General features: G+C 48.8%; 1 protein-coding gene across 4 annotated transcripts; it reads right to left on the bottom strand.

The window, feature by feature from the left end:
- On the bottom strand, positions 1-26,469 carry WNT10B (Wnt family member 10B). 4 transcript variants are annotated; one of them, XM_061614804.1, is made up of 5 exons: positions 26,286-26,469; positions 24,547-24,711; positions 18,939-19,204; positions 6,953-7,287; positions 1-1,884 (listed from the first exon to the last, which is right to left on the bottom strand). In XM_061614804.1, the coding sequence occupies exons 2-5, from the start codon at positions 24,609-24,611 to the stop codon at positions 1,426-1,428; spliced, it is 1,125 nt and encodes a 374-aa protein (XP_061470788.1). In that variant the 5' UTR covers positions 24,612-24,711; positions 26,286-26,469; the 3' UTR covers positions 1-1,425. The 4 variants fall into 4 exon arrangements, with proteins under 4 accessions (XP_061470788.1, XP_061470789.1, XP_061470790.1 ...); XM_061614805.1 differs by lacking the exon at positions 26,286-26,469 and adding an exon at positions 25,944-26,035; XM_061614806.1 differs by lacking the exon at positions 26,286-26,469 and adding an exon at positions 25,732-25,869.
- Between the last annotated feature and the right edge of the window lie 1,323 nt (positions 26,470-27,792).

Raw genomic sequence — 27,792 nt, 5'->3', positions numbered from 1 at the left:
TTTATATTTTGAATTCCAATTGAACTGGTTTGTTTTATTAACTGCATTAATGTGCCTATCTGTGTGCTTAAATGCATTCTTGTTGTGCTACACAATATGGGTAAGCAGATATTTAGGTTTCGTAGATTCTCATTTTACCAGAGAGCCAGCTGAGGGTGCAAGGTTAAAAGATTGTCAAAAGAGTTTGTGGTGTTGTTTTTACCCCCAGACCTCTCATACTCTTAATCACACTACAACAAAGGGTGAGGGTGGGGAAAGGCATAACTAATTTTTACCGAGGGCAACAATATGGGTTGACCCAGCTACTGCTGACATGCATTCTACACATGCACACACACAGGCCTATGAAATAAATCAATTATTTGCCAGTGAAAAGATCCAGCTACCCTAAATAAGGCAAGGGAGCAGATGTTACACCTTTCCTCCATTCACTATATTAAAGGCTTTTACCAACACAGATCAGTAACAGAGCAAAATAATAATTTAGCCCTGCAGTAAAACACTCTGCTGTCACTTTGCTTTTCTTAGGCCGGGTGCTGCCACTACTCCAAGCAACTGCAACAGTTCCAAACCTCTCCACACATTTTGCCTCCTACAAGGAAGGCCTGACCTTCCTATGCATGTTGTCTGCCCGCCTCCCCCAGGGCTCTCCACATAACGGTCCTCATTTACTAGATGCATAGGTGCTCTGGAACCAATGGCAGCCCAGCTGGGGTCTTGCAAGTCCTCCCTGCCTCACGCTAGCTTGCATCCTGGAGAGTTTAGCCCAGATCAGGATTCTGGCCACTAATATTAGTTGTTTCCCCCGCCCTGCCCTACAACAGGTATGTGGAGAACAAAGCAATGGGACACACAGCTTTCAGCATTTAATGCCGGCTTCCCCCCACCCAACCCCACTAATTCTTAGATGGCAATTCACTGTAAAACAAGACACTATACACAGGGCAGCCATCTAACACCACCATGGGAAAACAGGACCAGAGAAGGCCACAGGCTTTTTAGGCATGCTTCCATGCTGGGGACAGAATTCCATCTCATCACCATCCATTTGTAAGTGTGATTCCACTCTGCAGCAGCAAATCATCCCTGTCGTTACATTAGGAGCAGAGCTTGGAAAAGTTACTTTTTTGAACTACAACTCCCATCAGCCCCAGCCAGCATGTAACTTTTCCAAGTAACTTTTCCAAGCTCTGATTAGGAGACATCAAGTCACCAAGTGCCTTCCGTAGTGTGTAGCAGAATCACAGTAAACATGTTGCATAGAAGGCAGAGTCTCTGGGGACGCTGGTCCTTCCGAAGCATGGTGCCATTCAAAAGCTGCTCATCTGCGCCTGCTGTCCCAACGCTGTCACTGGACCCTTGTGGCGCAGCCAGGCTGACCCAGCCGACATACGAGGTCTCTGGAGGGGCAATGCCTCACCTCATTCATTTGCAGATGCTCACCCACTCCATGGCAGGGCACTCCTCGCACTGCACGTGGCAGCACCAGTGGAAGCGGCAATGACAACGCTGGACTTGCACCTCCTGCAGCACATTGTGGCCACGGCCGCAGCACAGGCTGCTGCAGCCATCTGGCTGAGAGCTGCCCTTTGTGCAAGAGCGGCCATGGGTGCCTGGTGAGCCCAGGCTTGAGTCAGGCTCACAAAAGTCAGGCGAGGGTTCGTAGAAGATGAGGTGCTGGGCTAGACGGGACCTGTGCAGTCGTGGCCGGAAGGCCCCCGAGTTGCTGTTATGCGGCCGCAAGAGTATGGCGTGGTCCATTCGTTTCTTCAAGTTAGAGCCCACATGCCGGAAATCAGGTGCTGCCAACCAGCATGTCCGGAACTGGCAGCTCCCTGAGGGGCCATGACATTTACACCTTCGCTGGCCCAGCTCTGAAACCGCCTGCCAAGGGAGGAAGGGATAAGAAGGATGCGTTAGCTGCAGAAGAATGAGGGAACTCCCTGCTGCAGGGAATTGGCTTTCCACCCCTGTTCTGTGCTTCGAGTTAAGATGGCCCAAAAAGGAGACAGCCTGTCAGGTGAAAAATCACCTTGCCATGATGAGATGTGCTGAGTGAAATCTTCACCTTCATAAAATGCTAATTTGGCATCTCTTGGAAATATTTTTCATCCAAACCCACCTCCCAAAACCCCCAGGCAGCTTAATTATTTTTATATCTATATTGATCTATCCATTTACACACATGCACACACAGTGTGCACACAGTTTTTAGAATGTGCAACAGCCAGTGTGATGGAGTGGTTAGAAAGAAGTTTGGGTTAGGTCTGGGGAAACCCAGGTTCCAGTCCCCAGGCTCATGAGGTGACCTTGGGCCTGTCACCATTTCTCAGCCTTCCTCATGAGGTTGCCCATGAAGAAGAGCATTTGTTTCACTGTCGTTGCTTTGCCACGGGCGAAGTGTGGGAACTGTCATTTTGTGAGCAGGCAAGAGCTATGAAATCTCAGCAGCCTTACAAAAACTACAACTCCAGGGACTCCATGCGGGCAGCAGGCAAGGGGAGAGGAGACCACAACCATAACAGTTAAATCAGCATAGGTTTGTAATGTGTACATATCCCTGCGCTGCACAAGGCAGGAGTAGAGACTTAACCCTCATGCAGACTTGTGGGGCACTTTTTAGCTTCAAGTGCACTTTTCACTGTGTAATTTATACATTAGTAGACTTACAGGGATTGTCACAAATTTTAATCTGTGCAATGTCCCCAAATTTTAGCCAGTTACCACTTATTGTTCCTTCTGGAAACAAAACAACCACTGCGGGCCAAAAGATACCTCAGCAAAAAGCCCTGAGAGCAAATTTCTGCCTTTTATTGTGTCATTTATACATGAGTAGACCTACAAGGTTGTTCTTCTGGAACATTGTCACAAACTGTCACTCATACAATGTCACTAAATTTCAGCCAGTTACCACTTACCACTTTTCTTCTAGAAAAAAAAAACTCCACTGGGGTCCAAAAATACTCCAGAAATTGTGTTGTTTACTCAATGTGCATGGAAAAGGGGCCAATGTATACTGCTCAGAAAAATTCTACCTCCTCTGAATAAGGGTTTTTTTGGCTCAAGGTGGTTTGGTAGTGTCAAACACTTGTAGTGACCAAAAAAGGAAAAAGGTCTCTGGGGGACAAAGTAACCCCATCTTTCCATTAGAAATCTCATTAGGGTCTAAATATACCCTAAAGTCAGCCAGTGTGATTTTTTTTGTCCGGTCTGCATTAGGGTTAAACCAGCCTTGTATTTAAGTGCTAGCCTGGCAGCCATAGGCTACAAGTAATTGCACGCAGGCAAGCACACGGAATTCCATGCAGGCAAGTGAGCGTTCCGCCCTTCCTCCACACCCAGCACAGAAATGCAGTGGACTGCTGCCAAGAGGGACGGAGCTCTTCCTCTCTTCTCTGCTAGCCCCCAGCTGCTAGCCCCAGGCTAGCAAAGCACTTTTGGAGGCTACTCACTTTTGTGAGCTTTATTTACAAGGCTGACTTAAGCTGATTTAATTAGTCATTCCCTCTCCTTAGGGAACTGTCTTTCCTTGAGGGAGGCAGGATATGATCTCTGACAGAGGATCTTCAGCACTCTCACCAAACTGCAATGCTCAGGAATCTTTGGGGAAGCTTGGGTGGTTAAACTACTATTTTTAAAAAGTTTATAGTGGAAATATGCCAGGACTGCCTCCCTTTTGATCAATTGTCTGCAAAATATAACTGCATTTGTTCTCCCATAGTGTGCACAGTCACACAATTGACCTGCATTTCTGTTGTGGGATTACTGCATCTTCCAGGCACCCAAAGCACATGATGTTTTCTATATTGGAAAATGAATTATTTCCCATAGGTGGAGAATCCCTGCCTGCCATATAGCATAAATTTTCTCCTGCTGTTAGCATCATCCATTTAATTTTCTGAAAAATAAAAATCTTCAGGCTCTATGTACAACACCTCAGTGTTGGAACGTTATGCAACAATATATATATATATATATATATATTTAAAGGGACAAAGAGCAGCGAGTTTCCTTCTCTGATGTATGACTGTGTGAACCCTACTTCTTTTGGAGTGGTGGGTTATTTTAAAAGGTTGGGAGGATGCATGTACTGTTCCCCTTTTTTGGTGCTGCAGAGAAAATCCAGCTGTTGCAAAGGAAGAAGGGAGGTTCGGGAAGGATTTGCAGATTTTGGGGCCCCCAACCAAGAAACCATCAATAAGCCCCCTTAACTAGCAGGAGAGGAGTGGGCTGTTCAAGAGAGAACTGATCAGTAATAAAACATCAAATTTCTATGTAATTCTAAGCCTTCTGGGAGAGAGGTTTAATTGGTGAAAAAAACATCAGGGCTTGCCTTTCAAGGTAACGTGTTATCCAGCAATGTCTGTGTATGATTATCCTGAAAAATATTGTGCTTTTCTCACATGGTTATGAAATACAATTTAAGGCTTGAACATAACTGAAAATGAAGTATTATTTTGGAGGTTTACATACTAATTTAGCAGCTATGCCTTTCAAATTGAGAGCACTAACCACCCTAAACATAGCTAAAGGAAAAGCAAAACTTGTGTTGTTTTTTTAAAGTTTTATCCAACTTTCTTCAACTTCTTTAGTCAATCCTTTGTCAGTTACATGCAGGAGAGGTACCATACTATGATAGCTGTCTGTCTGTCTGTGACTCCATGAATGCAGTACCAAGATCCAAGGAGCCTCAATCCTTACCAGCACTTCCAGTATTAAACTGAACTGGATGCCAATGTCAGACATATGTGGTATTCACTACATGCACACAGGAATAGAGAAATGCTCCTATTCGCACCCACACAGTGTGTTTCAGTTTAGTATCAGAAGCTCACACTGTGTAACTCTGACCTTTACCTAACCTATGCCAAGCTGCTGCACACTACAGCCACCTAGTGCCCACCAAGTGTCTATAAGGAGAGAAGGAACAAATCTGGGAAAAATCCTGAAAGCAAATTCTTCTAACTCAGATTTGGATACTTAAATACAACACATGGAAAAACACCTGAATCCCTAGTTTCCTGATTTGAATTTTCAGAACATTCCCAAGTTTGAGTGCTGCTGAGCTTAATGGTTTTAGGTGAAAAATAGTCTGTAATTTTGTTTGATAAACCTCAGATAACAAAGGCATACTGTTTTCTGAATTAAGAATTTGAGGTACACTTCACTCTCACATGTAAAAAGGTTTAGTTTACACAAGCATAAGAGTGAGAAGAGCCTGCACTTAGAGGATCCACCCCCTGCATTTCTGCTCCAAGCCACTGCTCCAAGCAAGCAGTAGTTCATGCAAAGAGGCACAGATAGGTAATGCTGCTGAATCTCTGTACTGGGAGTAATTGAATAATTCAGTCATACCCAGTGCAGAGATACAGCAGAATTATTTGCCCCAAAGGAGTGTCAGACTGGAAAGAGAAGGGCTGAAACTGAAACATAAAGCACCACAGTAGGTAGCCTTCCCTGTGGATACATAATTTGGGATCGCAAGTATCATGAATTATGTCACTGACTTGTTTCTTGCTGCACACTACAGTGCCTTAACAAACAGTTTGGGAATACAGGTGCAAGGTGTTAATGCAGGGATGGGGAACTAGATCCAGTTTACATCTCCCACAGGCCCACCCCCATGACCAAGTTTGACAAGTGGGCGAGGCCACACAGGACTTTGCAGTTGCCACCAATCAACTGATTGGTGATGCCTGCAAAACCCCTTTGGCCCAGCTACATCTTTATGAGCCACACACTTGACATCTTATAACAGGTGTAGGGCAGGAGGGTGTGGCTTGGCTAACAATGGTTGGAGATTCCCCATCCCTGTGTTAGTGCTTAATATTATCTCCCTACTTGATCCTCCAACTTTTCTCCATGATCATGAAAGCTAGAAACTCTTGAGGATGCCAAATACTCCACTGCATATCAGATTATGTACTTGCCTGCTTCCTGCTGTCAATGTGAAATTGTGCTTAGCCCTTCCAAAATCCAGCCCTGTAGGTGACTCTGGGCTTTTTCACACTGGAGTTTACTGTGTATTTGCAGCTATTTGTGTTCCTATTTGTGTAGTCCACATGACGTTCTCCTCAAGCAACCTCAGTCTCAATGTTTTCCCCTGTAAATTTGGGTTTACAGGGATAATCCAATACTTTGAGGAAATTGGGCTCCAAACCACTCACTCAGGGTTGCAGACAATTTGTTTCAGTTTTGGGGTGGGCAGATCAATTGACACTTTCTGCTACTCCCCTTTCCAGCCCACTACTTCCTCTGTGCTTTCATTTCTTTTCCGGCTGTGGTTGTAACTAGTTCTGGGACGCTCCAGAATGGAGATTTTTTTTCCCCCTTTTGATCCCTAAAATTTTCACAAAACCAGAAACCTGCACAAGCAAACCACATAAAAAATTTCTACATCAGATATATTGGGCAGAAATATGAAAAGTGTTCGCTGAGAATTTTCAAATGCTTTCATTTCTTTTCCAGCCTGCCAGTAAGGGCATGTCAGGAGCTTAGCCTTTTATATATTTTTTCTTTTGAAACCTCAGATTTGCACAAAACCAAAAAACTGCACAAATTTACAATTGCCTGACTGTGTGCTTTCGCACACTTCTTGGGTGGGGATTTTTTTTTTTTAAGTACTTGCACAGTTATTTGGGCATGACTTGTTGGTACTTAATCAGCTTAACAGAATCATCATATTAGAAGTCAGCATCAAACACAAGAGGGAACATCTGCTGGTACGAATGGGAAAGACCAAAGTAGCTCCTCATATACAAATTCAAATATGTGTGGGTATGGACTACTCTGGTCTAATTTGAATGGGGAAAATGTGGATTAACAGCTAAACAGTGCTCAAATGTGGGCAAGCCCTGTCTCCCTGATAACCTCAGCCCAGCTCTTTCGTTACACCAGATACCGTTCTTAGCACTCCCGTCCCCCAAACTCCTGCCCCAGTGATGCCACCTACCTTTCTGCCCACACGATGGCTGTGGAGCTGCATCCGTGCATGAGCATCGCGTGGTTTTTCTCGAGGGTCCAAGAAATGCCGGGCAAATCTCTGGGCATAGTCAAAGTCTGCACTGCAGCCCCCCCACTCCCAGGTGTCCTGGGGGCCAGGCTCCCCCCACAAGGAGGTCTTGCCCTGGCTCAGAGTCTGCAGCTGGCTGAGCTTCAGCTTTTGGTTCTCGGTGCCTTGTCTGCCACAGCCACAGCTCTGCAGCTCCCCAAGGCTACAAGCTGTGGCCACGGCATGGGTCACACCAGCTGCCAGCAGCGAGAAGGCAAAGGCACTTTCCCGGAAGCCTATGCAGACACACAGGAAGGAAGAAGGGGAGTAAGAGATGTATCTGGAAGAGAGTTCAAATCACTAAGCCAGAAAAAAACAAGAATGTTTAAGATGGTGTCTAGATATATGTCTAGCCCTGAACACTTGGGGAGGGGGGTGCCCAACAGTCATTTTTATTGATTTATTTTTGGCATTGATATACCTCCCAATCAACTTGTCTGCCAATTTAAAAGCAACAACATGCACTCGGCACAAAATTATCGTAATAAATAGAACCATATGAAGCAGCACGGGATAAAAAAAAAGCAGGAAACCACAACAAGGCGGGAAATACTTTTTCTTGTATTTTCTTTTAATTTGTTCTCTGTTAAACCAGTCTAGAGGAGATTGGTGGTGGGGAGGGCGTGTGGTGCATGTGTAGTTCCTGCACAGGGTGGGAGCCCGTGCAGTGATCTGAATGAGAGGAGAAAGTCGCCAGATGCCTTCAGAGTGAGAGTCTGTAACTGGCAGAAGGCTGGCCCTCCCTGGGTGTGAGGCAGGAGGGGGAGTAGATGGGCCCTGTGTGAAAAAGTTTGAATGGGTGTGACTGTTCCCAATCCTCGCAGAGGCCTACTGGGATAATTCACTCAGGCAGTCTTTGTTGGTGGGCTCGTGTTGGGCCCATATTAGGTTCTTAGGAGGAGTCTTGGTATGGAGGAACATGGGTGATGCCACCCCAATTTCAGTGATTACGGGCAGAGGGAAATATAACCATGGGGAGGTGGTGAATTACCCGAGAAGGCGAAGGCAAGGCTATCTGCGCCTTGTTCCTTGCTGCCACTCCTCTCATGGATTGATTCCTCGTTGCTCATCTGCTGTGCCCACTGGCCTGTGTGTGTTGTTGTTTAACGCCAGATCGGTACATAATAAGACCACTCTCATCCATTACTTGACTGTCGATGAAGGTGCCGATTTGGTGTGTATTACCAAGACCTGGGTGGGTGAGCTTGGAGGAGTTGATCTGACCCAGCTTTGCCCACCTGGATACTCGGTGCAGCACCAGCACAGGCTGCCTTGACGGCGGAGGGGAGGAGTTGCTGTGGTCTACAGAACTTCCATCTCTGTCACCAGGAAACCACTCTGTCTTGGAGCTGGCTGTGAAGGCCTGCACCTGGTGTTGGGCCGAGGAGACAGTAAACTAGGGTTGCTGCTGATGTACCATCCACCCTGCTGCCTGGCAGCTTCTCTGACCAAGCTGGTGGTGGTCATCTCGGCTGTGGCTGGAGCAGCCCAGAATGATAGTGCTGGGTGATTTCAATGTCCATGCTGAGGCTGCCTCTGCCTTCCGGCTTGGGACTTCATGGCCTCCATGAAGACCATGGGGCTGTCTCAACTTGTTACTGGCCCAACACATAGGGCAGCGCACACTCTCAACTTGGTTTTTCTCCAGATGGTCTGGAGATAGCGGGGGTGGATATCACCCCATTGTCATGGTCAGATCACTTCCTGGTGAAGTTTAGACTTATGACTCTGATCCTTCCTTGCAGGGGTGGTGGTCAGATTAAGATGGTCCGCCCCTGAAGCCTAATGGAATCCACTGGATTCCTGAATGCCCTGGGGGAGTTCCCAGTAGATAGAGCAGGTGACCCTGTTGAAGCCCTTGTCACGCTGTGGAACAGCGAGGCACATTGGGCTCTCGACACAGTTGCCCCCGAGCGCCCTCTCTGGCATTGTGGAGCCCGGTTTGCACCTTGGTACACCAGTGAGCTAAGGGCAATGAAACAGGCTGGATGATGGCTAGAGAGCAAGTGGTGAAAGATGTGCTGTGAGGCTGATCGGGCATGAGTAAAACATCATAACCGTGCCTACTGTGTGGTGGTGAGGGCGGCAAAGAAGATCCACTTCTCTGCCTCCATCGCATCCTCAAGTAGCCGTCTGGTGGAGCTTTTTTGTACTGTCAGGGGTCTGTTGACATCAACTCTAGGAAATGGAGTTTTAGACCCTTCAGAGGCCCACTGTTAATTGTTTGCAAGGAACTTTGAGGGTTGCTCGCCCCTGTAGCAGTCTTGATGCCCCATCCACATCTACTGTAGTCCCCAATGAGGAGTCCAGTGCAACGTCTGCTGCAGCTTCTTGGGAACGGTTTCAGTTGATGCGGCCTGATGACGTGGACAAGGTGCTTGCAATGATGCGGCCAGCAACGTGTCGTCTCAAACCTTGCCCTTCTGGGCTTATTAAACCTTGCCAGGGGGGTCTGACCAAATGGATCCAGGGTGTGGTCAATGCAGCATTGCGAGAGGGAGTGGTTCCAGCCACCTTGAAAGAGGCGGTGATTCAACCACTCCTGAAAAAGCCCACCCTGGACCCATTGGTTTGTGACAACTACCGACCGGTTGCAAATACCCCCTTTTTAGGGAAGGTGATTGAGAGGGTTGTGGTGCAGCAACTGCAAGTACTCTTGGATGAAACAGATTATCTTGACCCATCCCAGTCTGGGTTCAGGCCTAGTTATGGGACTGAATCGGCCTTGGTCGCCCTGATGGATGACCTTTACCAGGAGAAGGACAGGGGAAGTGCGTCCCTGTTATTCTTACTTGATCTCTCAGCTGCTTTTGATACCATTGACCATGGCATCCTTCTGGGCCAACTTGGTGAGATGGGTATTGAAGGCACTATTTTACAGTGGTTCCGATCCTATCTCCAGGGTCGCTCTCAGAGAATAGCATTGGGTGACTGTCTTTTGCCCCCCTGGCAGTTGTGCTGTGGGGTGCCGCAGGGTACCATCTTGTCCCCCATGCTGTTTAATATCTATATGAAGCCCTTGGGAGCAGTCATCAGGAGCTTTGGGGCGAGGTGTCAGCAGTATGCTGACGATACTCAGCTCTGTTTCTCTGTAACATCTGAATCGGGAGAGGCCATGCAAGCCCTGGACTGCTGCCTGGACTTGGTGGTGGGCTGGATGAGGGCCAATAAACTGAGCCTGAATCCTAGCAAGATGGAGGCGCTGTGGGTTGGTGGTTCCCGAGTTCGAATAATTGGTCAGTTGCCTGCTTTGGATGGGGCTGTACTCCCTCTTAAAGAGTAGGTCCGTAGCCTGGGGGTGCTCCTGGATGCATCTTTGTCGCTAGAGGCCCAGGTGACCTCCGTGGCTAGGAGTGCCTTTTACCAGCTTCGGCTGGTGAGACAGCTGCGGCCATTTCTGGACCAGGATAGCCTGACCACTGTTGTCCACGCACTGGTAACCTCCACATTGGATTACTGTAATGCACTCTATGTGGGGATGCCCTTGAGGTTGGTCCAGAAGCTGCAGCTGGTGCAAAATGCAATGGCAAGACTGCTCACTGGAGCACGGTATCGCCAACATGTCACCCCACTACTGAAAGAATTGTACTGGCTGCCCATTTGCTACTGGGCCAAGTTCAAGGTTCTAGTTTTGGTATACAAAGCCCTATACAGCTTGGGACCAGGATACCTGAAAGACTGTCTTATCCCTTATATGCCCAGTCGATCACTGCGCTCTGCAGGTGAGGGCCTCGCCTCCTGCAGATACCATCTTATCAGGAGATTCGTTCTGCACAATATAGGAAACAGACCTTTAGTGTGGCGGCACCTACCCTGTGGAATTCCTTCCCCTTAAATATTAGACAGGTGCCATCTCTGTTACCTTTTCTGCACCTTTTGAAGACCTTTCCTCTTTCAACAGGCCTTTTAAGTTGAGACCTATCCCAGTCTGCATCTGTGTCAGAATTGTTTAATATGTTTTTTAATAATGTTTTTAACCTTTTATGGTTGTTTTTTAAAATGTTTTTAATGCTGTTTGTTTTAATGTATTTTAAGATCTGTTTTTATGATGTTTTACAAGTGTTTTAGTGCTGTGTTTGCCGCCCTGGGCTCCTGCTGGGAGGAAGGGCAGGATACAAATTGAATATATAAATAAATAAAATAAATAAAATGCCAGAGAGAATAAGGTCTTCACCTGGCATTAAAAAGATCCTAACATAGGTGCCAGCCAGGTGAGCCTCTCTGGGGAGAGCACTCCATCCCTGGGGCTCCAGCACTGAAAATGCTTTCCAGCAAAGGGATTGGCTCATCTCGTGTCCTGCTGTTACCTCTGAAATCAGGACTGCTTGTACTCTGCACTACCACCACCACAACCCTGCACACAGATATATAGGCACACAAATCCAGGACTAAGGTAATCCAAAATGTGGGCCAAGGAGAACTAAATTCTGCATCTGGTATAAATAAAATCAAGCACTGGTGCACATAATTGCTTATTTCTCATGCTTTTTTTTCACATCTGCTATTCATGGGAAGGAAAACAACAACTATGCAGGGCACTCCTCCTTCAGCCACTGGAATTCCTGCTCGATCCCTCATTGTCCAGCATCTGGGGTTTCCACTAGTATTACCCACCCAGTTTTGACTTTGTCTTCACAGACCTGAGGGCTAAGAGCTTGCTTTTTCAACCAAAGAGCGCTTCCAGACTGTTGCTAGTTTGAGGATGGATTCAGTCAAACTGGCAAATTCAGGTTGTGCATTTATAGTTGATTGGGAAGTCTTGCACCACAAACACATTTTCCTAAAAGATTGTACTTTTTGCATTAAGGAAAGTGACAGGAAGATGCACTGGAAAGTGTGGGATAACGCTTGCACTGATGCAACATCATCTAACTTCCCTGCAAGCAAATCAGGATGAATGCTCAATAAACAGGTCATCTGCAGAAAGCAGAGCTTTTAAGTTTTAAATGCTGTGCTTGTGCACTGAGTTCACAGTACATATTGAGCAATGCTTAGATCAGCTGAGAACATCATCTTAGCAATGCAATCCGTATGCCAAGTTAGAACGTCAGCAGCTACCCATAATGAGAAAGTGCCCTTCCCTGGGCAGGGTGCCAAAAAAGTATTTTCAGACCACCACAAAGGGTTTTTTAATTGGGTTGGGCTGAGAGTAAACTGGTTGTGGACTGAGTGACTACCTTTTTAGCAACTAATATGCTGATTTTAAAACTGTTCCCACCATAGACGCTCCTTTAAAGTATCTAACAATTTTAAATTAAAAAGGGTTGCAAGTGAACTATTGAGAGCCACAACCTAAAACAGACTTGTATCTATGCCAGTTTAATTGTCATGGCTTCCCCAAAGAACCAAAGTTTGTTTAGGTGTTTAGGAGACCTGGGTGGGTGAGCTGGGAGGAGTTGATCTGACCCAGCTTTGCCCACCTGGATACTCAGTGCAACACCAGCACAGGCTGCAGGGACCGGGGGGGGGGGAGGAGTTGCTGTGGTCTACAGAACTTCCATCTCTGTCACCAGGAAACCACTCTGTCTTGGAGCTGGCTGTGAGGGCCTGCACCTGGTGTCAGGCCTAGGAGACAGTAAACTAGGGTTGCTGCTGGTGTACCGTCCACCCTGCTGCCTGGCAGCTACTCTGACTGAGCTGGTGGAGGCCGTAGTACTGGGTGATTTCAATTTCCATGCGGTGGCTGCCTCTAGTGTTCCAGCTCAGGACTTGTCTCAAGTTGTCAATAGCCCAACACATAGGGCAGGGTACGCCCTCGAATTGGTTTTTGTTCCAGATGGAGGAAGGGGTAGTCTGGGGATGTGGGGGTGGATGTCACCCCATTGTCATGGTCAGGTCACTTCTTGGTGAAATTTAACTTATGGCTCTGATCCTTCCCTGCAGGGGTGATGGAATTCCTCAGGGAGTTCCCAGTAGATAGAGCAGGTGACCTGAAAGAATTGCACGGGCTGCCCATTTGCTACCAGGCCAAGTTCAAGGTTCTAGTTTTGGTGTACAAAGCCCTATACAGCTTGGGACCAGGATACCTGAAAGACTGTCTTACCCCTTATATACCCAGTTGATCACTGCCATCTGCAGGTGAGGACCTCCAGCAGATACCATCTTATCAGGAGGTTCGTTCTGCACAATATAGGAAACAGACCTTTAGTGTGGCAGCACCTACCCTGTGGAATTCCTTCCCCTTAAATATTAGACAGGTGCCATCTCTGTTACCTTTTCTGCACCTTTTGAAGACCTTTCCTCTTTCAACAGGCCTTTTAAGTTGAGACCTATCCCAGTCTGCCTCTGTGTTGGAACTGCTTTTTAATATATATTTTTTAAAACAATGTGTTTTTTAACTGTTTAAAAAAATGTTTTTAAAGCTATTTTAAAAAAAATGTTTTTAAAGTTGTTTTGTTTTGGTGTATTTTAGGGTCTCTTTTTTATGATATTTTGATGTGTTTTTAGCACTTCTGTTTGCCGCCCTGGGCTCCTGCTAGGAGGAAGGGTGGAATATAAATCAAATAATAAATAAATAAATAGGTGTTGAAAGATCCCTACCTGCCCCCTTGCAGAACTACAACTTCCAAGGTTCCCTGGGGAAAGGGAATTACTATTAAGCAAGCCCATAGTATTGCTATGATCTTTTACAGTGCAATCCTGTAAATGTCTACACAGGCCCATAGAGTTCAATGGGATTGTCAAGTGTGGACTGTAGTCTTAGGACGCGTCTAGACTGTCACTGTTCTCGGGTAGGATTCAATCACATCCTGGCAAATTTAGGCTGCACATGTAAATGTGGTGTGGAGCTCCTGTGAAACAAACCTGCTTCCCACAAAGACTGAACTTTTTCTAATAAAAGTGATGGGAAAATACACTGGAAACTGTGGGATAACGCTTGATGCAGTATCCTCGCAAACAAATCAGGATGAATGCTCATTAAACAGCTCAACAAATCAGGCTGAATAATAATTAAACAGATCAGCTGGAAGGGATCTTAGATCCTGCTTTCTTAAAACCAATAGAGGTTTGTTTTGTAGTAAAGATTAACCTTTTGTCTCACCCAACCCCCAATATCCACTAATCCCAAATTACACATTCCCTTTCTTCCTTGATCTGCCAAATCCACATTTCCCCCCTTCATTATCCCATCTGATGCTGCCTGAATACCTGTGAACTGGGTCAAACCTCACCAGCCTCCTCATGACAGGACACATCAGGCAACAGCTCAGCCCAGGTGCTTGGGTTGAAGCTTGCTCTGGCTCTTGCCTGCCCAGGGGCTTTGCTTTGATCTTGGGTTTAAATTTAGAACTGGTTCCTTCAAAGGCAAATTAATAAAAAGAGATCCAGATGACAAAAGAAAGGAGCTCTCTGCCAACTCGCCTCTAGGGTCAGGTGTTGGCGACCATACATGCAACCAGAGAAAGATGCCTGCGGTAGGCTCCAGGGGAGAGAGCCAGGGGTGGTGTGTGCGAAGTCAGGCAGGCAGGGCAGGTAAGTACGCGGGGAGAGGGCTTGGCATGATGGATGCAGATGCCCCTCCCAAGCTGCCTACTACCCACTCCTCCCCATTGGCTGCACAGGCAGAGAAGGCAGGTATCAGCATCATATACTGTTTGCTGTTGCCAGTCGCCCATCAACCTCTCTGCGAGAGGGGGTGGTCCCTGGCTGCCTGAAAGAGGCAGTAGTGAGACCACTCCTGAAGAGGCCCTCCCTGAGCCCAGAAAATCTTAATAACTATAGGCCGGTAGCAAATGTTCCATTCCTGGGCAAGGTCCTGGAACGAGTGGCCAGCTCCAGACACTCTTGGATGAGACCGATTATCTGGATCCATTTCAGTCGGGTTTCAGGCCTGGCTTTGGCATGGAAACAGCCTTGGTCGCCCTGTATGATGACCTTTGCCGGGAGAGAGACATGGGTAGTGTGACTTCGTTGATTCTCCTTGATCTCTCAGTGGCTTTCAATACCATCGACCATGGTATCCTTCTGGGAAGTCTGGCTGAGTTGGGAGTGGGAGGGACTGCATGGCAGTGGTTCCACTCCTACTTGGCAGGTCGCCTCCAGAAGGTGGTGCTTGGCGAACATTGCTCGGCACCCTGGACTCTCCAGTATGGGGTTCCACAGGGGTCAGTTCTGTCCCCCATGCTGTTCAACATCTACATGAAACCGTTGGGTGCGGTCATCCAGAGCTTTGGAGTGTGTTGCCATCAGTATGCTGATGACATGCAGCTCTATTTCTCCTTTTCATCTACTTCAAGTGAGGCTGTCAATGTGCTGAACCGGTGCCTGGCTGCGACAATGGACTGGATGAGGGCTAATAAACTGAGGCTCAATCCAGACAAGACTGAGATGCTGTTAGCGGGTGGTTCTTCTGAATGGATGGTGGATGTCCAACCTGTCCTGGATGGGGTTGCACTCCCACTGAAGGAGCAGGTTCGTAGCCTGGGAGTTCTCCTAGAACCATCTCTGTCACTTGAGGCTCAGGTAGCCTCGGTGGCACGGAGTGCCTTCTGGCCCAACTACGTCCCTATCTGGACAGGGATAACCTGGCTTCAGTTGTCCATGCTCTGGTAACCTCCAAATTAGATTACTGCAATGCACTCTATGTGGGGCTGCCTTTCAAGACGGTTCGGAAACTGCAGCTTGTGCAAAATGCAGCGGCCAGATTGTTACAGGGACCAGACGGTCCGAACATATAAAACCGATTCTGGCCCGCTTGCATTGGCTGCCTGTATGTTTCCAAGCTCAATTCAAGGTGCTGGTTTTGACCTATAAAGCCTTACACAGCTTGAGACCACAATACCTGATGGAACGCCTCTCCCGACACGAACCCACCCATACACTACGTTCAAGATCAAAGGCCCTCCTCTGGGTGCTTACTCCAAGGGAAGCTCGGAGAATGGCAACAAGGGAGAGGGCCTTCTCAGTGGTGGCCCCCAAATTATGAAATGATCTCTCTGACGAGGTGCACCTGGTGCCAACACTGTTATCTTTTCGGCGCCAGGTCAAGACTTTCCTCTTCTCCCAGGCATTTTAGCATGTGTTTTTAAATTGCTTTTATATTGTTTTGAATTTTAAAATTGTGTTTTAAATTGTTTTTAAAATATGTTTTTTAAATTGTGTATTTGTTTTAATGTTTTTGATTGCTGTAAACCGCCCAGAGAGCTTCGGCTATGGGGCGGTATACAAGTGCAATAAATAAATAAATAAATAAACCTGAGTCGGCAAGCAGCAATGGCAGCTAGGAGCATCAGGTGCCACACAGAAACAAGAAGCGGGTATTCCTAGTGCCAACTTAACTCAGGAAATCAAAAGGAAGAGGAGATCCCTTTCCCTAACCCAGTTTTGGCTAAGCCATCCGCTACACCTTATCCCTTCACTGAGGACCGGTGGCCAGCTATTGCGCTTCAGGTCAGGCTTAACAACAAGTGCGCCCGAAGGAATAAGAGCTGGGCAGACAAACGAGCAACCGCTGGCAGGAAGGACCAGGCCCAACCCCCTGAGGGGTGCCCCTTGTCAGAGGGTGGGCAGCTGGTTATGTATTTATTATTTATTTAGCAAATGTATAAGCCATTTGCTCAGAGAAATTCTCCAAGTGGTGTACAAGTCCAATCATGTATAAAACACGACCACCAAATATGGTTGCTGTGGCTGTTCGGTGGCAGTAGGTCAAGAGATTCGCCTATTCCTACGCGGAGGCCTTGGCAGCTGTCCCAAGATGCTAACTCCCGGCACCAGCCCTTAGCTAAGCCTTGAGAAACCACCCACTGCCAAGGCCGGCTCTACCATTAGGCAGAGGGAGGCAGGCACCTCAGGTGCAGGATGTGGAGGGGTGGGGCTGGAGAGTGACAGCACGGTGTTGGAGGACAGAACTGTGTCTGCCGTGCATCCTGCTCTGCTCCACTTCCCGCACTTATACTACCTGCTGCCCTCCGGTGTGGGACAGGATTGTGTATGTCCAATCATAAGTGTTGAAATAAGATTCATCTGCCAGTCTGGTCAGCTTTGACATGTGGACGGGGGGTGGGGGGAGAGGGTGGTGCCTTCTTGTCCTTTGCTTCCTGCAGCAAAATGTTTAGGGCAGCCCTGCCCTCTACCTACCATCCCTGCCTACTCTTACCTTAAAGAAAGGTGAAGGTGTCCCCGCACTTGTAGTGTGAGTCGTTTCTGACTCTTAGAGTGATGTCTTGCAATGTTTACTAGGCAGACCGTATATATGGGGTGGGATTGCCAGTTCCTTTCCCGGCCTTTCTTTACCCCCCAGCATATGCCGGGCACTCATTTTACCGACCACGGATGGATGGAAGGCTGAGTGGACCTCAACCCCTTTTACCAGAGATTCGACTTCCTCCTTCTGTTGGAATCGAACTCCGGGTGTGAGCAGAGCTTTCGGCTGCTTTACCGCCGCTTACCACTCTGCGCCACGGAGGATCTTACCTTAAAGTGCATTTATTGTTAATCCTGACCAGAGAATAACTGACTTGCCACCCTGGGCTCCTTTAGGAGGAACGGCAAGGCAGAAATTTAATAAAGAAATCCAGACTCAAGGAAGAGAGAATTCTTAGCAGGCAGTTTAGCCCAAAGTGGACCAGGTAAAGGGATTTCCTCCTGCTACTGATTCCCTGCCTTAATTTGGAACTAGGAAGAACAATGCCAAACAAATCAGAGGGAAACCCCTGGAATCCCTGACTTTTAGCCCACAGTCATTATTCAACTGGTGAACAATCAAAACTGCACCCCAGTCTCCTCCTGAAATGAATGCTGTAGCTCAGTTGTTTCCCAAACTTCTGATAGCTGCAGCACTCCACCTCCCCTTTTATAGTCAGAGCACACTAGGACAGAACTGCTGGTGTGTCACAAGAAAGAAATGAATTACATACTAGAAGGCTCTCGTAGGCTCAAATTATGCATCCCCCAGAGCAGCCTGCTGACCTTTGTCTTCCACATGTCAGTAAATCTGTCGTCATGCCTCCCGATCTGAAGGAGGCAACCCCAGAGAGGTGACTCATGCAGAGCTGCAGTGGGCAACCTCCTTGAAGGATGAGGAATTTTGCTGTAACTCTGACATTGGGAGTAATTACATGATACAAATATAGCCAATGCAGAAATGCAGCAGAACTACAACTCATAGTAGATGCTGACTGATGAATCATGTAGAGATGCAGCAGGCAGGCTCTTCTGTGATTGGGTTCTTTTAGCTCAACAAGCCTTTCATATTTAATTCATTTATATTTCATGGCATGCCAGCAATGTTTTCATGGCACACTGTTTGGGAATTAACATTGAAGCTGCTTGGGCCTTGTGGTCCTTTCCTGCCCATCCTGTTTGGCCCTGAGACCTGTCAAGCAACAGAGAGATCCTGTTTGGCTTTCCCTCAATTTTCAGTGGCTGTGTTTTGGCTCCATTTCTGTTGGCATGCGGGGGGGGTACTGATTGGCTATTAGAGGGAGCGATAGTGGAGAGGTGAGGGAGGATGCAGCAACAATAGCAAGGCATGAATCAAGGCCCCATCTGCACTATACTTTAAAGCAGTACCATACCACTTTAAACAGGAATGGCTTCTCCCAAAGAATCCTCAGAACTGTAGTTTGTGAAGGGTGCTAAGAGCTGTTAGGAGACCCTTTTTCCCTTCATAGAGCTACAATTGCCAGAGTTCCCTGGGAAGAGGGATTTACTGTTAAGCTACTGAGAATTGTTGTTCTGTGAGGAGAACATGGGGCTCCTCACCGCTCTCAGCACCCTTCACAAACTACAGCTCCCAGGATTCTTTGGGGGAAGTCATGACTATTTAAAGTGGTATGATTCTGCTTTAATGCAGATGGGGCCCAAGTTATTGCCTGTAGACTCCAGTAAGAGATGAGGAAAGCGCCAAATCACATTGCAGGTATCCTTTCAACCTTCCCCTCACCTCTCTTCAGAATAGCGCTGTTGAGAAGCATGGTGCCACTGCTGCTGCTCAAGTCAGAGCAATCCCAACGCCTCTCTTGCAGCTGATGCTGGCATTCATGGATGGCAAGGTGAATTCCCTGTAGAGCTGAAGCCATTGCTTCTGGGCTGCGTGTGCAGAGTCCGAGTTGGCGCCGGCTCAGCCAGGGGAGGGTCATGCACACAGTGTTGGGAGAAAGTACAGGTTCAGCCAGCATCTTTGGCCCTAGGAAGTCATGGCCCAGGGTCCTACAAGAGAAAAATGAAAGTAAAGCGGGACGTTGACTTTTGCAGCCAAGAGAGAGAATGGCAGAAGCAAACAAGCTACTTACCACCTGATCTCTAGATCACAGCAGACAGCAATGAACAACAGTGGACAAAACAGAATGTTAAAGAATGGTGACTCCAGCTTGAGATCTGGGTACCCTCTTAGGTAAAATTACACCTAACCATCAGGAGCATGGGGCACGCTACAATTGTCCTGGTTAGACAAAATCAGCTACACGAGCCTGGGAGAACTAATCAGTCTACAAATAGTCCAACCCTGTCCATTACTAAGGCATGGACACTGGAGCCAGACCCAACAATGTAACTGGAGCAAAGAGACTGAGGGTGCGTAAACACCACACATTTAAAGCACATGACTTTGCCCAAAGAATCCTGGGAACTGTAGTTTCTTAAGGGTGTTGGGAATGGTAGCTCTGTGAGAGGTAAACTACAGTTTCCAGGATTCTTTGAGGGACGTAATGTGCTTTATATGTGTTGTGTTTATGCAGCCTGGACCATTAAGGAGCTCCAAAGTGAGCTATCAACCCAGGAAAGGTCCAGAGAAGACTGAAGATCTTATATAGTCACTGCCTCTACCAGGTCCTCTGCTGGATTATTCTCCTGAGTAAATCCTTCTTCCCAAGGATACTTTTGCCAATAGAGTTGTCTGGCAGCAGCCAAACAGACACTATTCCTGCAACTTTGGCCTTCCCATCGAGTTCCCGGCCTTCCTTTGCTCCCAAGGCCTGAAAGACGGCAGAAAAGAATCAGGGATCAAGGCAGGGCTCAGGTTGAGGTCACTGGGAACCCCAGGTGAGGCATCTCTGAAATGGGGCTCTAATAGGCTGCCTTTGGATTGGTATGGGCTTCTCCGTGTCTTCACTGGTGAGTGGAGTGCGATGTGCTGCTCCAAAGAGGTCTCTCCATGATCTGGATCAGATGGGAACCTGACACCCAGCAGGAAATTGCAGATCAATGTGTCTTTGCACAGGTGCAGGGTGAGAGAGTTCTGAAAGAGGGAGGGGCTTATGGGTGGAGCCAGGGGAGAGGCTTGTGTGCAGAGATTCTATGCACACCACCAGAAATTTGATGGCACCACCATCTCTGTATCTATTCCCCCAGATCTTAAGAATCTCTGCCCTTCCCATACATTTTCACCCCATTCAGATATGTACTTAACTTCCAACACAGAACTGGGAACAAAACTGAATTCTTATTTTTTCTTTATATTGAATTATATATTTCATCCCCCACCCGCTCTCTGACCCATTAGACCCCTCTCTCTTCCCAGACACATGGAGCCCCCCCCTGCCCCAAGCCCTTGGCTCCTGCCCTAAAACCTCTAGATTTCATTCCATTCTCAGAGAAGGTGGGGGTGGGAGAGGGAATGACTAGGACGCAGGGGTCCTATATTTTTGTTTAACCTGATAGGCCCCATTTCCCACACAGAGTTGGGGCCAACACATTTGATCATGCACGTGTGCAGGGTCGTGCAAAACCCTTGTGGCAATCCAGTCCTGGCTCCATCGCCTGAGGGAGAGATCAGCGCACCTGGGTGGGTGAGTTTCCAGGGGGAAATTCCCTGCCTGCGCCCCCCCCCCGCACCAGATGAAAGCCAGGCTGAAGATCAAAAGCATCACCCTGCGGCTCAGCACCCAAAGAGGGGGGGTGCTTGGGGTGGGGGTTGGAGGGGGGGAGAGAGGAGGGGAGGTGTTCCCATGACAAAAGGAGGGGAGCTCCTCCCAGATCTAAAACAGGGTGTCTCGTGGCAACAGAGGGAGGAACAGGAATAACCCGGGCAGTGGCAGACACAGACATGTTGATGTGGGACAAGGAAATAGAGCCAAGCTTCCTGATGAGAAGGCATCGCCATAGCAACCACCTGCTGGAGATGGGACATCCTTATGGAAGTTTCATGTACAGCTTGAGCTAATTGCTCTGTGTCTGGCACAGGGGTCAGCCCCTCCTATCACACACGCCCCTTCCCCAGAACATCATCCCACATGAACAGCAAGCACTGTTCACAACAAACCCCATGGTGAAGAAACTTTCCAGAAGTGGGCACTGGTCCATCTAGCTCAGTACTGCCTACACTGACTGGCAGCAGTTCTCCATGATTTCAGACAGGGTTCTCCCCCAGCCCTATGTGGAGATGTCAGGGATTGAACCTAAGACGTTCTGCGTGCAAAGCAGACGCTCTGCCACTCTTATCGTACGATGACCAAACCAGCCCCTAAGGGCACATGACATGTCACAGAAATAGAGGAGTGGACTATGATAGAGCATTCTCCCCACTTACAGCTGTGGCCAATTGATGCATGCATCCAGTTTGTGATGCTCAGAGGGACACTCTTTTAATCATGTGAATCCTTCCTTCATTTATACCAGCAAGACGACAAGAAGCGCTACTGCAGCTTTGAGACTGACCTGCAACCCTACACGTTTACTCGGAAGAAAGTCCCACTGTGTTCAGTGAGGCTTGTCCTCAGGTTAAGTGCACAAGGGACTGCAACTTGGAGGTTGAGTCCCATTAGACACAGTGGGATTTACTGAAGAGTTAAGGGGCACAGGGTTGTGTTGCATGGCTGCAATAACGCTCTGCACTCCTACTTGGCAATAAGCTCTGTTACATTAAGTGGGATTTATATCTGAGTAAACATGCTGAGGATTGTGCTGTGAATGGCTAGTTGTGGCCTGTGGTGATCACCAACAGATAAGAGCCTACTCCTAAAAAAACAAAAAATTCTCAGGGTCACGTTACATCAGGGTGGGGAACCTGTGGGCCCTCCAGATGTTATTAGACCTCAGTTCCCATCAGTCCCAGCCAGCATGGCCAATGGTCAGGACAACGGGAACTGGAGCCCAACAACTGGAGGGCCTCAGGTTCCCCACCCCTGCTTTACATATCACCTATAATGGCATATGGTTGCTGACTCTGCTGTGGCTGCTCCCAAGCCACTCTGGGAATATATAAACACTTCCACCCATGTTACACAACGTGCCAATGACACACCTCCCAAGAAGCCAGGCACTCCTGGCATGTTACACAAAAGTACACGTTATGCAGACATGCTGGCGTGTTAGTGTGAACACAGCCCTGAGTGCCCATATGCATCTGATAAAACAAGGCTACAGAAATGCAAGCCACTGTGAACCAGTTTGTTTCCAAAGAGCCACAGTACCATCTCCCTTTATGAAGAAGCATCCTCAAAGCATTTGAATGTAGCAGCATAAGAGGCCTGCTGAATCCGATCAAAGGCCTATCTAGTCCAGCATTTTGTTCCCACAATGGTCGGCCAGATCCTCTGGGAAGCCCACAAGCAGAATATGAGTGCAATGGCACTCTCCCGCTTGTGTTCCCCAGCAACTGGTATTCACAGGCGCCCTGCCTCTGACACTGGAGGTAATACAGCCATGATTGCTAGGAGCCAACGATAGCCTTATCCTCCCTGAATTTGTCTAATCCTCATTTAAAGCCATCGAAATTGGTGGTGATCTCTACATCATGTGGCGAAGATGGGAAAAATCCAATAGGACTACCCTCACAGAGAAAGGGAATCTCATCCCATGTATATGGGTCCACTTGTGCAGCTTAAGACTCTTTCCAGCACCTTAGCCATTTGCCTGGTCATCTATGATGAATAAAAAATTACCCATAGGTGACCAAGTGCACATGTTACTAATTCCCCTTCTAGCCTTAAATAACATTTGGCCCTTGAAAGTTAGAAGAGAGTAAAAACAGAACCTTCCATGCCACCTCTGAAGCACAGGCAGACCTAACACATTCTTTTTCTCTTTTTTATCTTCAGAATGGCAACTTGAATATATGAAGCTGCTTTACACTGAATAATATCATTGGTCCATCTAACCCAGTTCTGTTTACTGTGACTGGTAGTGGCTCTCTAGGGCAGGGATGGGAAGGTGTGGCCCTCCACACATTACTGAACAACAGTTCCCATCATCTCTGAACATTGGCCATGCTGGCTGGGGCTGAAAGGGGTCTAAGAACACCTGGAGGGTGACAATTTCCCAATCCCTATCCTAGGGCTCTTTCTGAACTTTGCCTCCTCAGATCGTTTGACTGGAGATACCAGGGACTGATCCTGGGAGGGGCCTAATATATGCAAAGCCATGTACCCCACCACTGAGGTATGCTGCGTCCCTTAGGCTGCTTCAGTTTTGGGGAATGTGTGGTCCTCCAGATGTTGCTGTACCACAACTCCCATCATCCCTGACCATCGGCTATGCTGGCTGAGGCTCATGGGAATTGAAGTCTGACAAGCTTGTGCAACACTGCTACAACATCTATTTTAGCCAGAGTAGGTATCATCTCTAGCTAAGGCTAGCATCTAGTTGCATATTAAAAACCCACAAGGCACACAAGTCTTGCTGCGGATTAATCTGAAGCAACTTAGTTTGTGCGTATACAGTGACAGAGCTGGTTTGCCCATAATGCACATGCACAAACATGTGAGCTCTCAGAGAGGAAATTGTGGTCGCTCTGCTCCTCCTCTGTTTCTGCTGCTGCACTGCTGCGAGCTAATCAATGGTTTGGTTTAGCATATTGTCCAAACCTGGGATTGTGGTTTGTCTCACTCCCGACAAACCACAAGCTGTAAGCATGATTTGTTCTTGTCTTTACAGCTGGTGGTTTGTCTGGAAGAGACAAATTGAGAGCCTGAGCTCGGACAACATGCTAAGCCAAACCATGGCTTAGCTCACACCAGCACAGCAGGAGTAGGAGCAGAGGAGAAGCCAAGTGGAGCCCACACACTTGCACATTCATTGGCTTGGCTGTTATGTGCTAACCAGCTCATAATCACAAACAATCTCTACTCCACCCACACCAAATCCGACCATTCTCTAGCCACCCTGATTGTGCATGGGCATTTACAGTGTATGCTAGGCCGTAATTAACTCATCTGAAGCAATCTTCAGAAATGTGCCCCAGGAGTGCTGCCTCCAGCTTCCCTCAGTTTTAACCCTCTACTCGCAGCTTTCCTGGAAAATCCAGGCATCACGCTCGCAAACATATAAAATCCAGTGGGAAATTTGGGACAAACGGGGAGCGGCTACAGCTGTACAAGCGGTCCTCAGCACACTCCTGGCTATGTGTGAGGTGGTGATGCAGTAATGGAGAAGCGTGTATGATGCCCACTGGGCAGACAGATGCCCTTCCACACCTGGGCCCTCATTAGCCCCACATACACATAGCGCTGCTATCTGTTGTAAATGTGGTCTTTCAGCATCCCCAAATAAGGCTGGTTATGCCAAAGTTCAGAATCTTCTTTGGCAGCTTCCCCCCACCCCATCCCACCACTTACCCTCTCCAAAGGCATAGGCAGGCAGCAAAGAGGCAAGTATTCACACTGGGGCTCACTGGAGCCATGCTGAGCTCTGACAGGGCTGGGTACTGGGCTGCTCTCTACTTTGGCTGGATGCCACACTCTCCCTCATGGCCCTGCCAGGGAAGCATGAGGAGGAAGGCTCTGGAAAAAAAGAAAGTTAGTAACTGGGGATGGGGAAGCAGTAACCCTTTCCCAACTTTCTCCTGTCCACTGCTTGAATGATGGGGGGGGGAATAAGAGGCTCTTCCCCCCCTCCCCTGACTCCCCTCCCCCGACTCCCCTCCCCCAATATGAGTCAAATCATGGCCTCCCTATGGCATTTTTTTTAAAGGGGGCACAACAGGTAAAGAGGCTGTCATTTGAGCAGAGCTCCTGACAGGAGCTTCCTCCCTTCATTCAGCTCAAGCCATGTCATCTACATCCTGCCCCCCCCCAATCAATTTCCACAGGCTTGTTGGATATGAACTTGTGAGGAGGAAAAGGAACACAGGTCTGACAGAAGCAAGGAGCTGAAGCCTTCCACAGTTTCTTCCTCCCACTGACAGCATCAATCCCTTCTGCAGCTGGACATGCAACTCAGTTCAAAACATGCACACACACAAACACAAAACCATTTCTAACAGGGACCACACTAAGACTGCCAACTTTTTTCCCTCCCCGAGAGAAGTCCTGCCAGAAACTGTCGCGCTGGGATGACAGACCAAAATTCAATAGGTCCACCATGGAGATGGCGCAACGGCAGAGCGCATTCTCAGCTGAATCCCCGCCCGCCGAGCCGCAATGAAAAACACAGGTGATGGGCCGAGGGGAGGCAAGGCTGGCAAGGCTACATTGAACCCAAGAGTATTCGGGCTGTCTGGCTTCTTCCTTGAACACTCCGCTTCCCTCCCCCCCTCGATCCCCGATCCCCAGCCGCTTTCCGCAGCTTATGCTGGAGCACCGCTCGCACCCTCCCACGCTAACTAGACCTCCTTTCACCGGTCCGAGGAGTCCGAGCTCCCAGATGCACAGAATGGAGCGTGCATGCATACATGCCCTTCCCTCTTCCCACATCTCGTCGGCCTCTCTGCCCTTTCTGAAGCCAGGCTTACCGTCGCAGCCAGGGATCCCCTCCCGTTCCTTCCCTCGGCTGGTGTCCCTCTTCCCTCCCTCCTCATCTACCTGCCCCTTCTCTCTCTCCACGGCCCGCTAAAGCCTCGCCTGGGCGAGGTTTTCCCCTCCCCATCCGGGGGCAGCTGGAGCCGGGAAGCAGCTGTTCAGTTCGGGTGCGGTTCCAGTGCCCACACCCACGGGCGTGAACGCCATCCCGCCACGGGTCCCACGGGCAGCAGTCGGCGCCTCTAGTCTCTCCAGGCGCAAAGCCTGGACCCCACCTTCTTCCACCGCTCCCCCGATGACCGGGAGATCTCGCTGCCTTCCCATCGGCTAGAAACCCAGGCGTCCTGGCGTCCCAGCCCCTCATCCCATCTTCCCGGGGCGACTGGATCCCAACCCCGGAGCTATTGGATCCCAATACTGGATCCTAGCCCCTCCCTTTCAAGCCACTACAGGTTGCCTTCCCGCAGATAGATTGGTAGATAGCGAGGATCAGAACAGCGAATACAGGGAAATTTTTCTTCCTCCCACAGCGGCCAGTTTCTATTCGGTCCTTTTTATTCCTTCTCCTTCCTTTGGCCGTCTTTATTCCCCCCCCCTTTTTTTGCCTCTCATCTAACCTCGCTCGCTTGCCTTTTTCTCCCTCCGTCCGGACGAGCCGCTTCGATACTTCTCCAGTCTCGTTCTCGGTTTCATGGCTCCACTCCCCCTTTCCGGGTGGCTCCTCCGCTGTTCCTCCTGCCTCGGGCGTCCCAGCCCCGCGCTCGCTAGGGTCAGCCGCGCTTTCCCCTCCTTCCTGCGGGGTGGGGGAAGGGAAATCGCACGGAGCCACAGCGGAGGAAAAGAGAGATCAAAAGGGCCCGGCCAGCTAGTCCAGCACGTGCACACACACACACACACGGGGCGCCCGCATAGCCCTAAGGCAGAATCATGCACCCGCCCTTCCTAACTAGAACACCGCGTGCCACACAGCAGAGAGAGCGACAGAGCGCAGGTGCATTTGCCAAAAACAGGAACCTGGTGCATCTCAGGCAGGTCCCAGCGTTTGGGACTTTAGCCAGTCTTCGAAGATGAGGCCCGGATTCGGTGCGTTCCTTCTTCCTAAAGGTTGGGTAGGGAACCTGGGGCCGTTCAGAAGTTGCTGGACTGCAACTCCCATCATGCCTGACCATTGGCCATGTTGGCTGGGGCTGATGGGAGCTGGAGGCCAATGCCATCAAGCTGCCACCAACTTTCCTAGCATTGTGGAAGGGAATTCTGTCTCTGGAGAACCTAATGCCCAACAAGAAAGACACACTGCCTGCTCCCAATCAGACACAGCATCGGGATCACGACGACTGTACAAAAAAAAGTCGCTCGACATCCCCTTCATAAATGCTGTATGCACCACCCGGTGAGGCTCTAGGGGAATGTTACCTCTAGCCACACCCACCTTGCCCAATTAGGCCCACGGATTGGAGGCAGAATCGATCGGCCTTAAGAAATATAACTTGATTGTCGGTTGATTTCGGTCCCGTAACACGGAGTTTGTTGTATAGGGTTGTTGCAAGGTCAGCCGCGGCGCTCCTCCTCAGAAGCACTTCCATCGCAGCACGATGAAAGGAGGCCGAGGGGGGGGGCGTAGTCTTTTTAGCGTGTCGTCTTGCCTGGGGTAGCATTTGGACTCCGAGGTCGGCAAGGGGCTGTTGAGCCAATCAATATGGCCCGCCACGGAGCGTGCAGGCTCCCCAAAGGCGGTTTGGTTCCGACGCCATATGTCCAAGACAATAGCAGCCCGATCTTTTGCAGCAACGACGCGCCGAACTCTGGAATAAGATCGGGCTGCTATTGTCCTACACATGTACACTACTTTGCAGAGTGCCTGCATGCATGCTCGGCTTGCACTAACATTGCAAGGAACCTGCAATGTGGACGCTGGACAGACGGCCTGTATTGCACAGGATGCCAGTGTTGCCGTCCTTGGCGCGCTTACGCTCACTCGTGCGTCGAATTAAATGGCACCAACGCTCGTTATGTCGGTCAACTTTAAACCTGGAGGCTGTTTGCAATGCTGGAAGGTACGCAAGCAATAAGCAAGTGGGAGGCAAAGGCGATCTAGTTGTCCTCCCCTCCGGACACGATCAGCCA

This window comes from Rhineura floridana, chromosome 3 (assembly GCF_030035675.1).
Source record: "Rhineura floridana isolate rRhiFlo1 chromosome 3, rRhiFlo1.hap2, whole genome shotgun sequence".
Classification (NCBI taxonomy): domain Eukaryota; kingdom Metazoa; phylum Chordata; class Lepidosauria; order Squamata; family Rhineuridae; genus Rhineura; species Rhineura floridana.
Note: the sequence above shows the minus strand (reverse complement) of the source record. Positions and strands in the feature narration are given on the sequence as shown.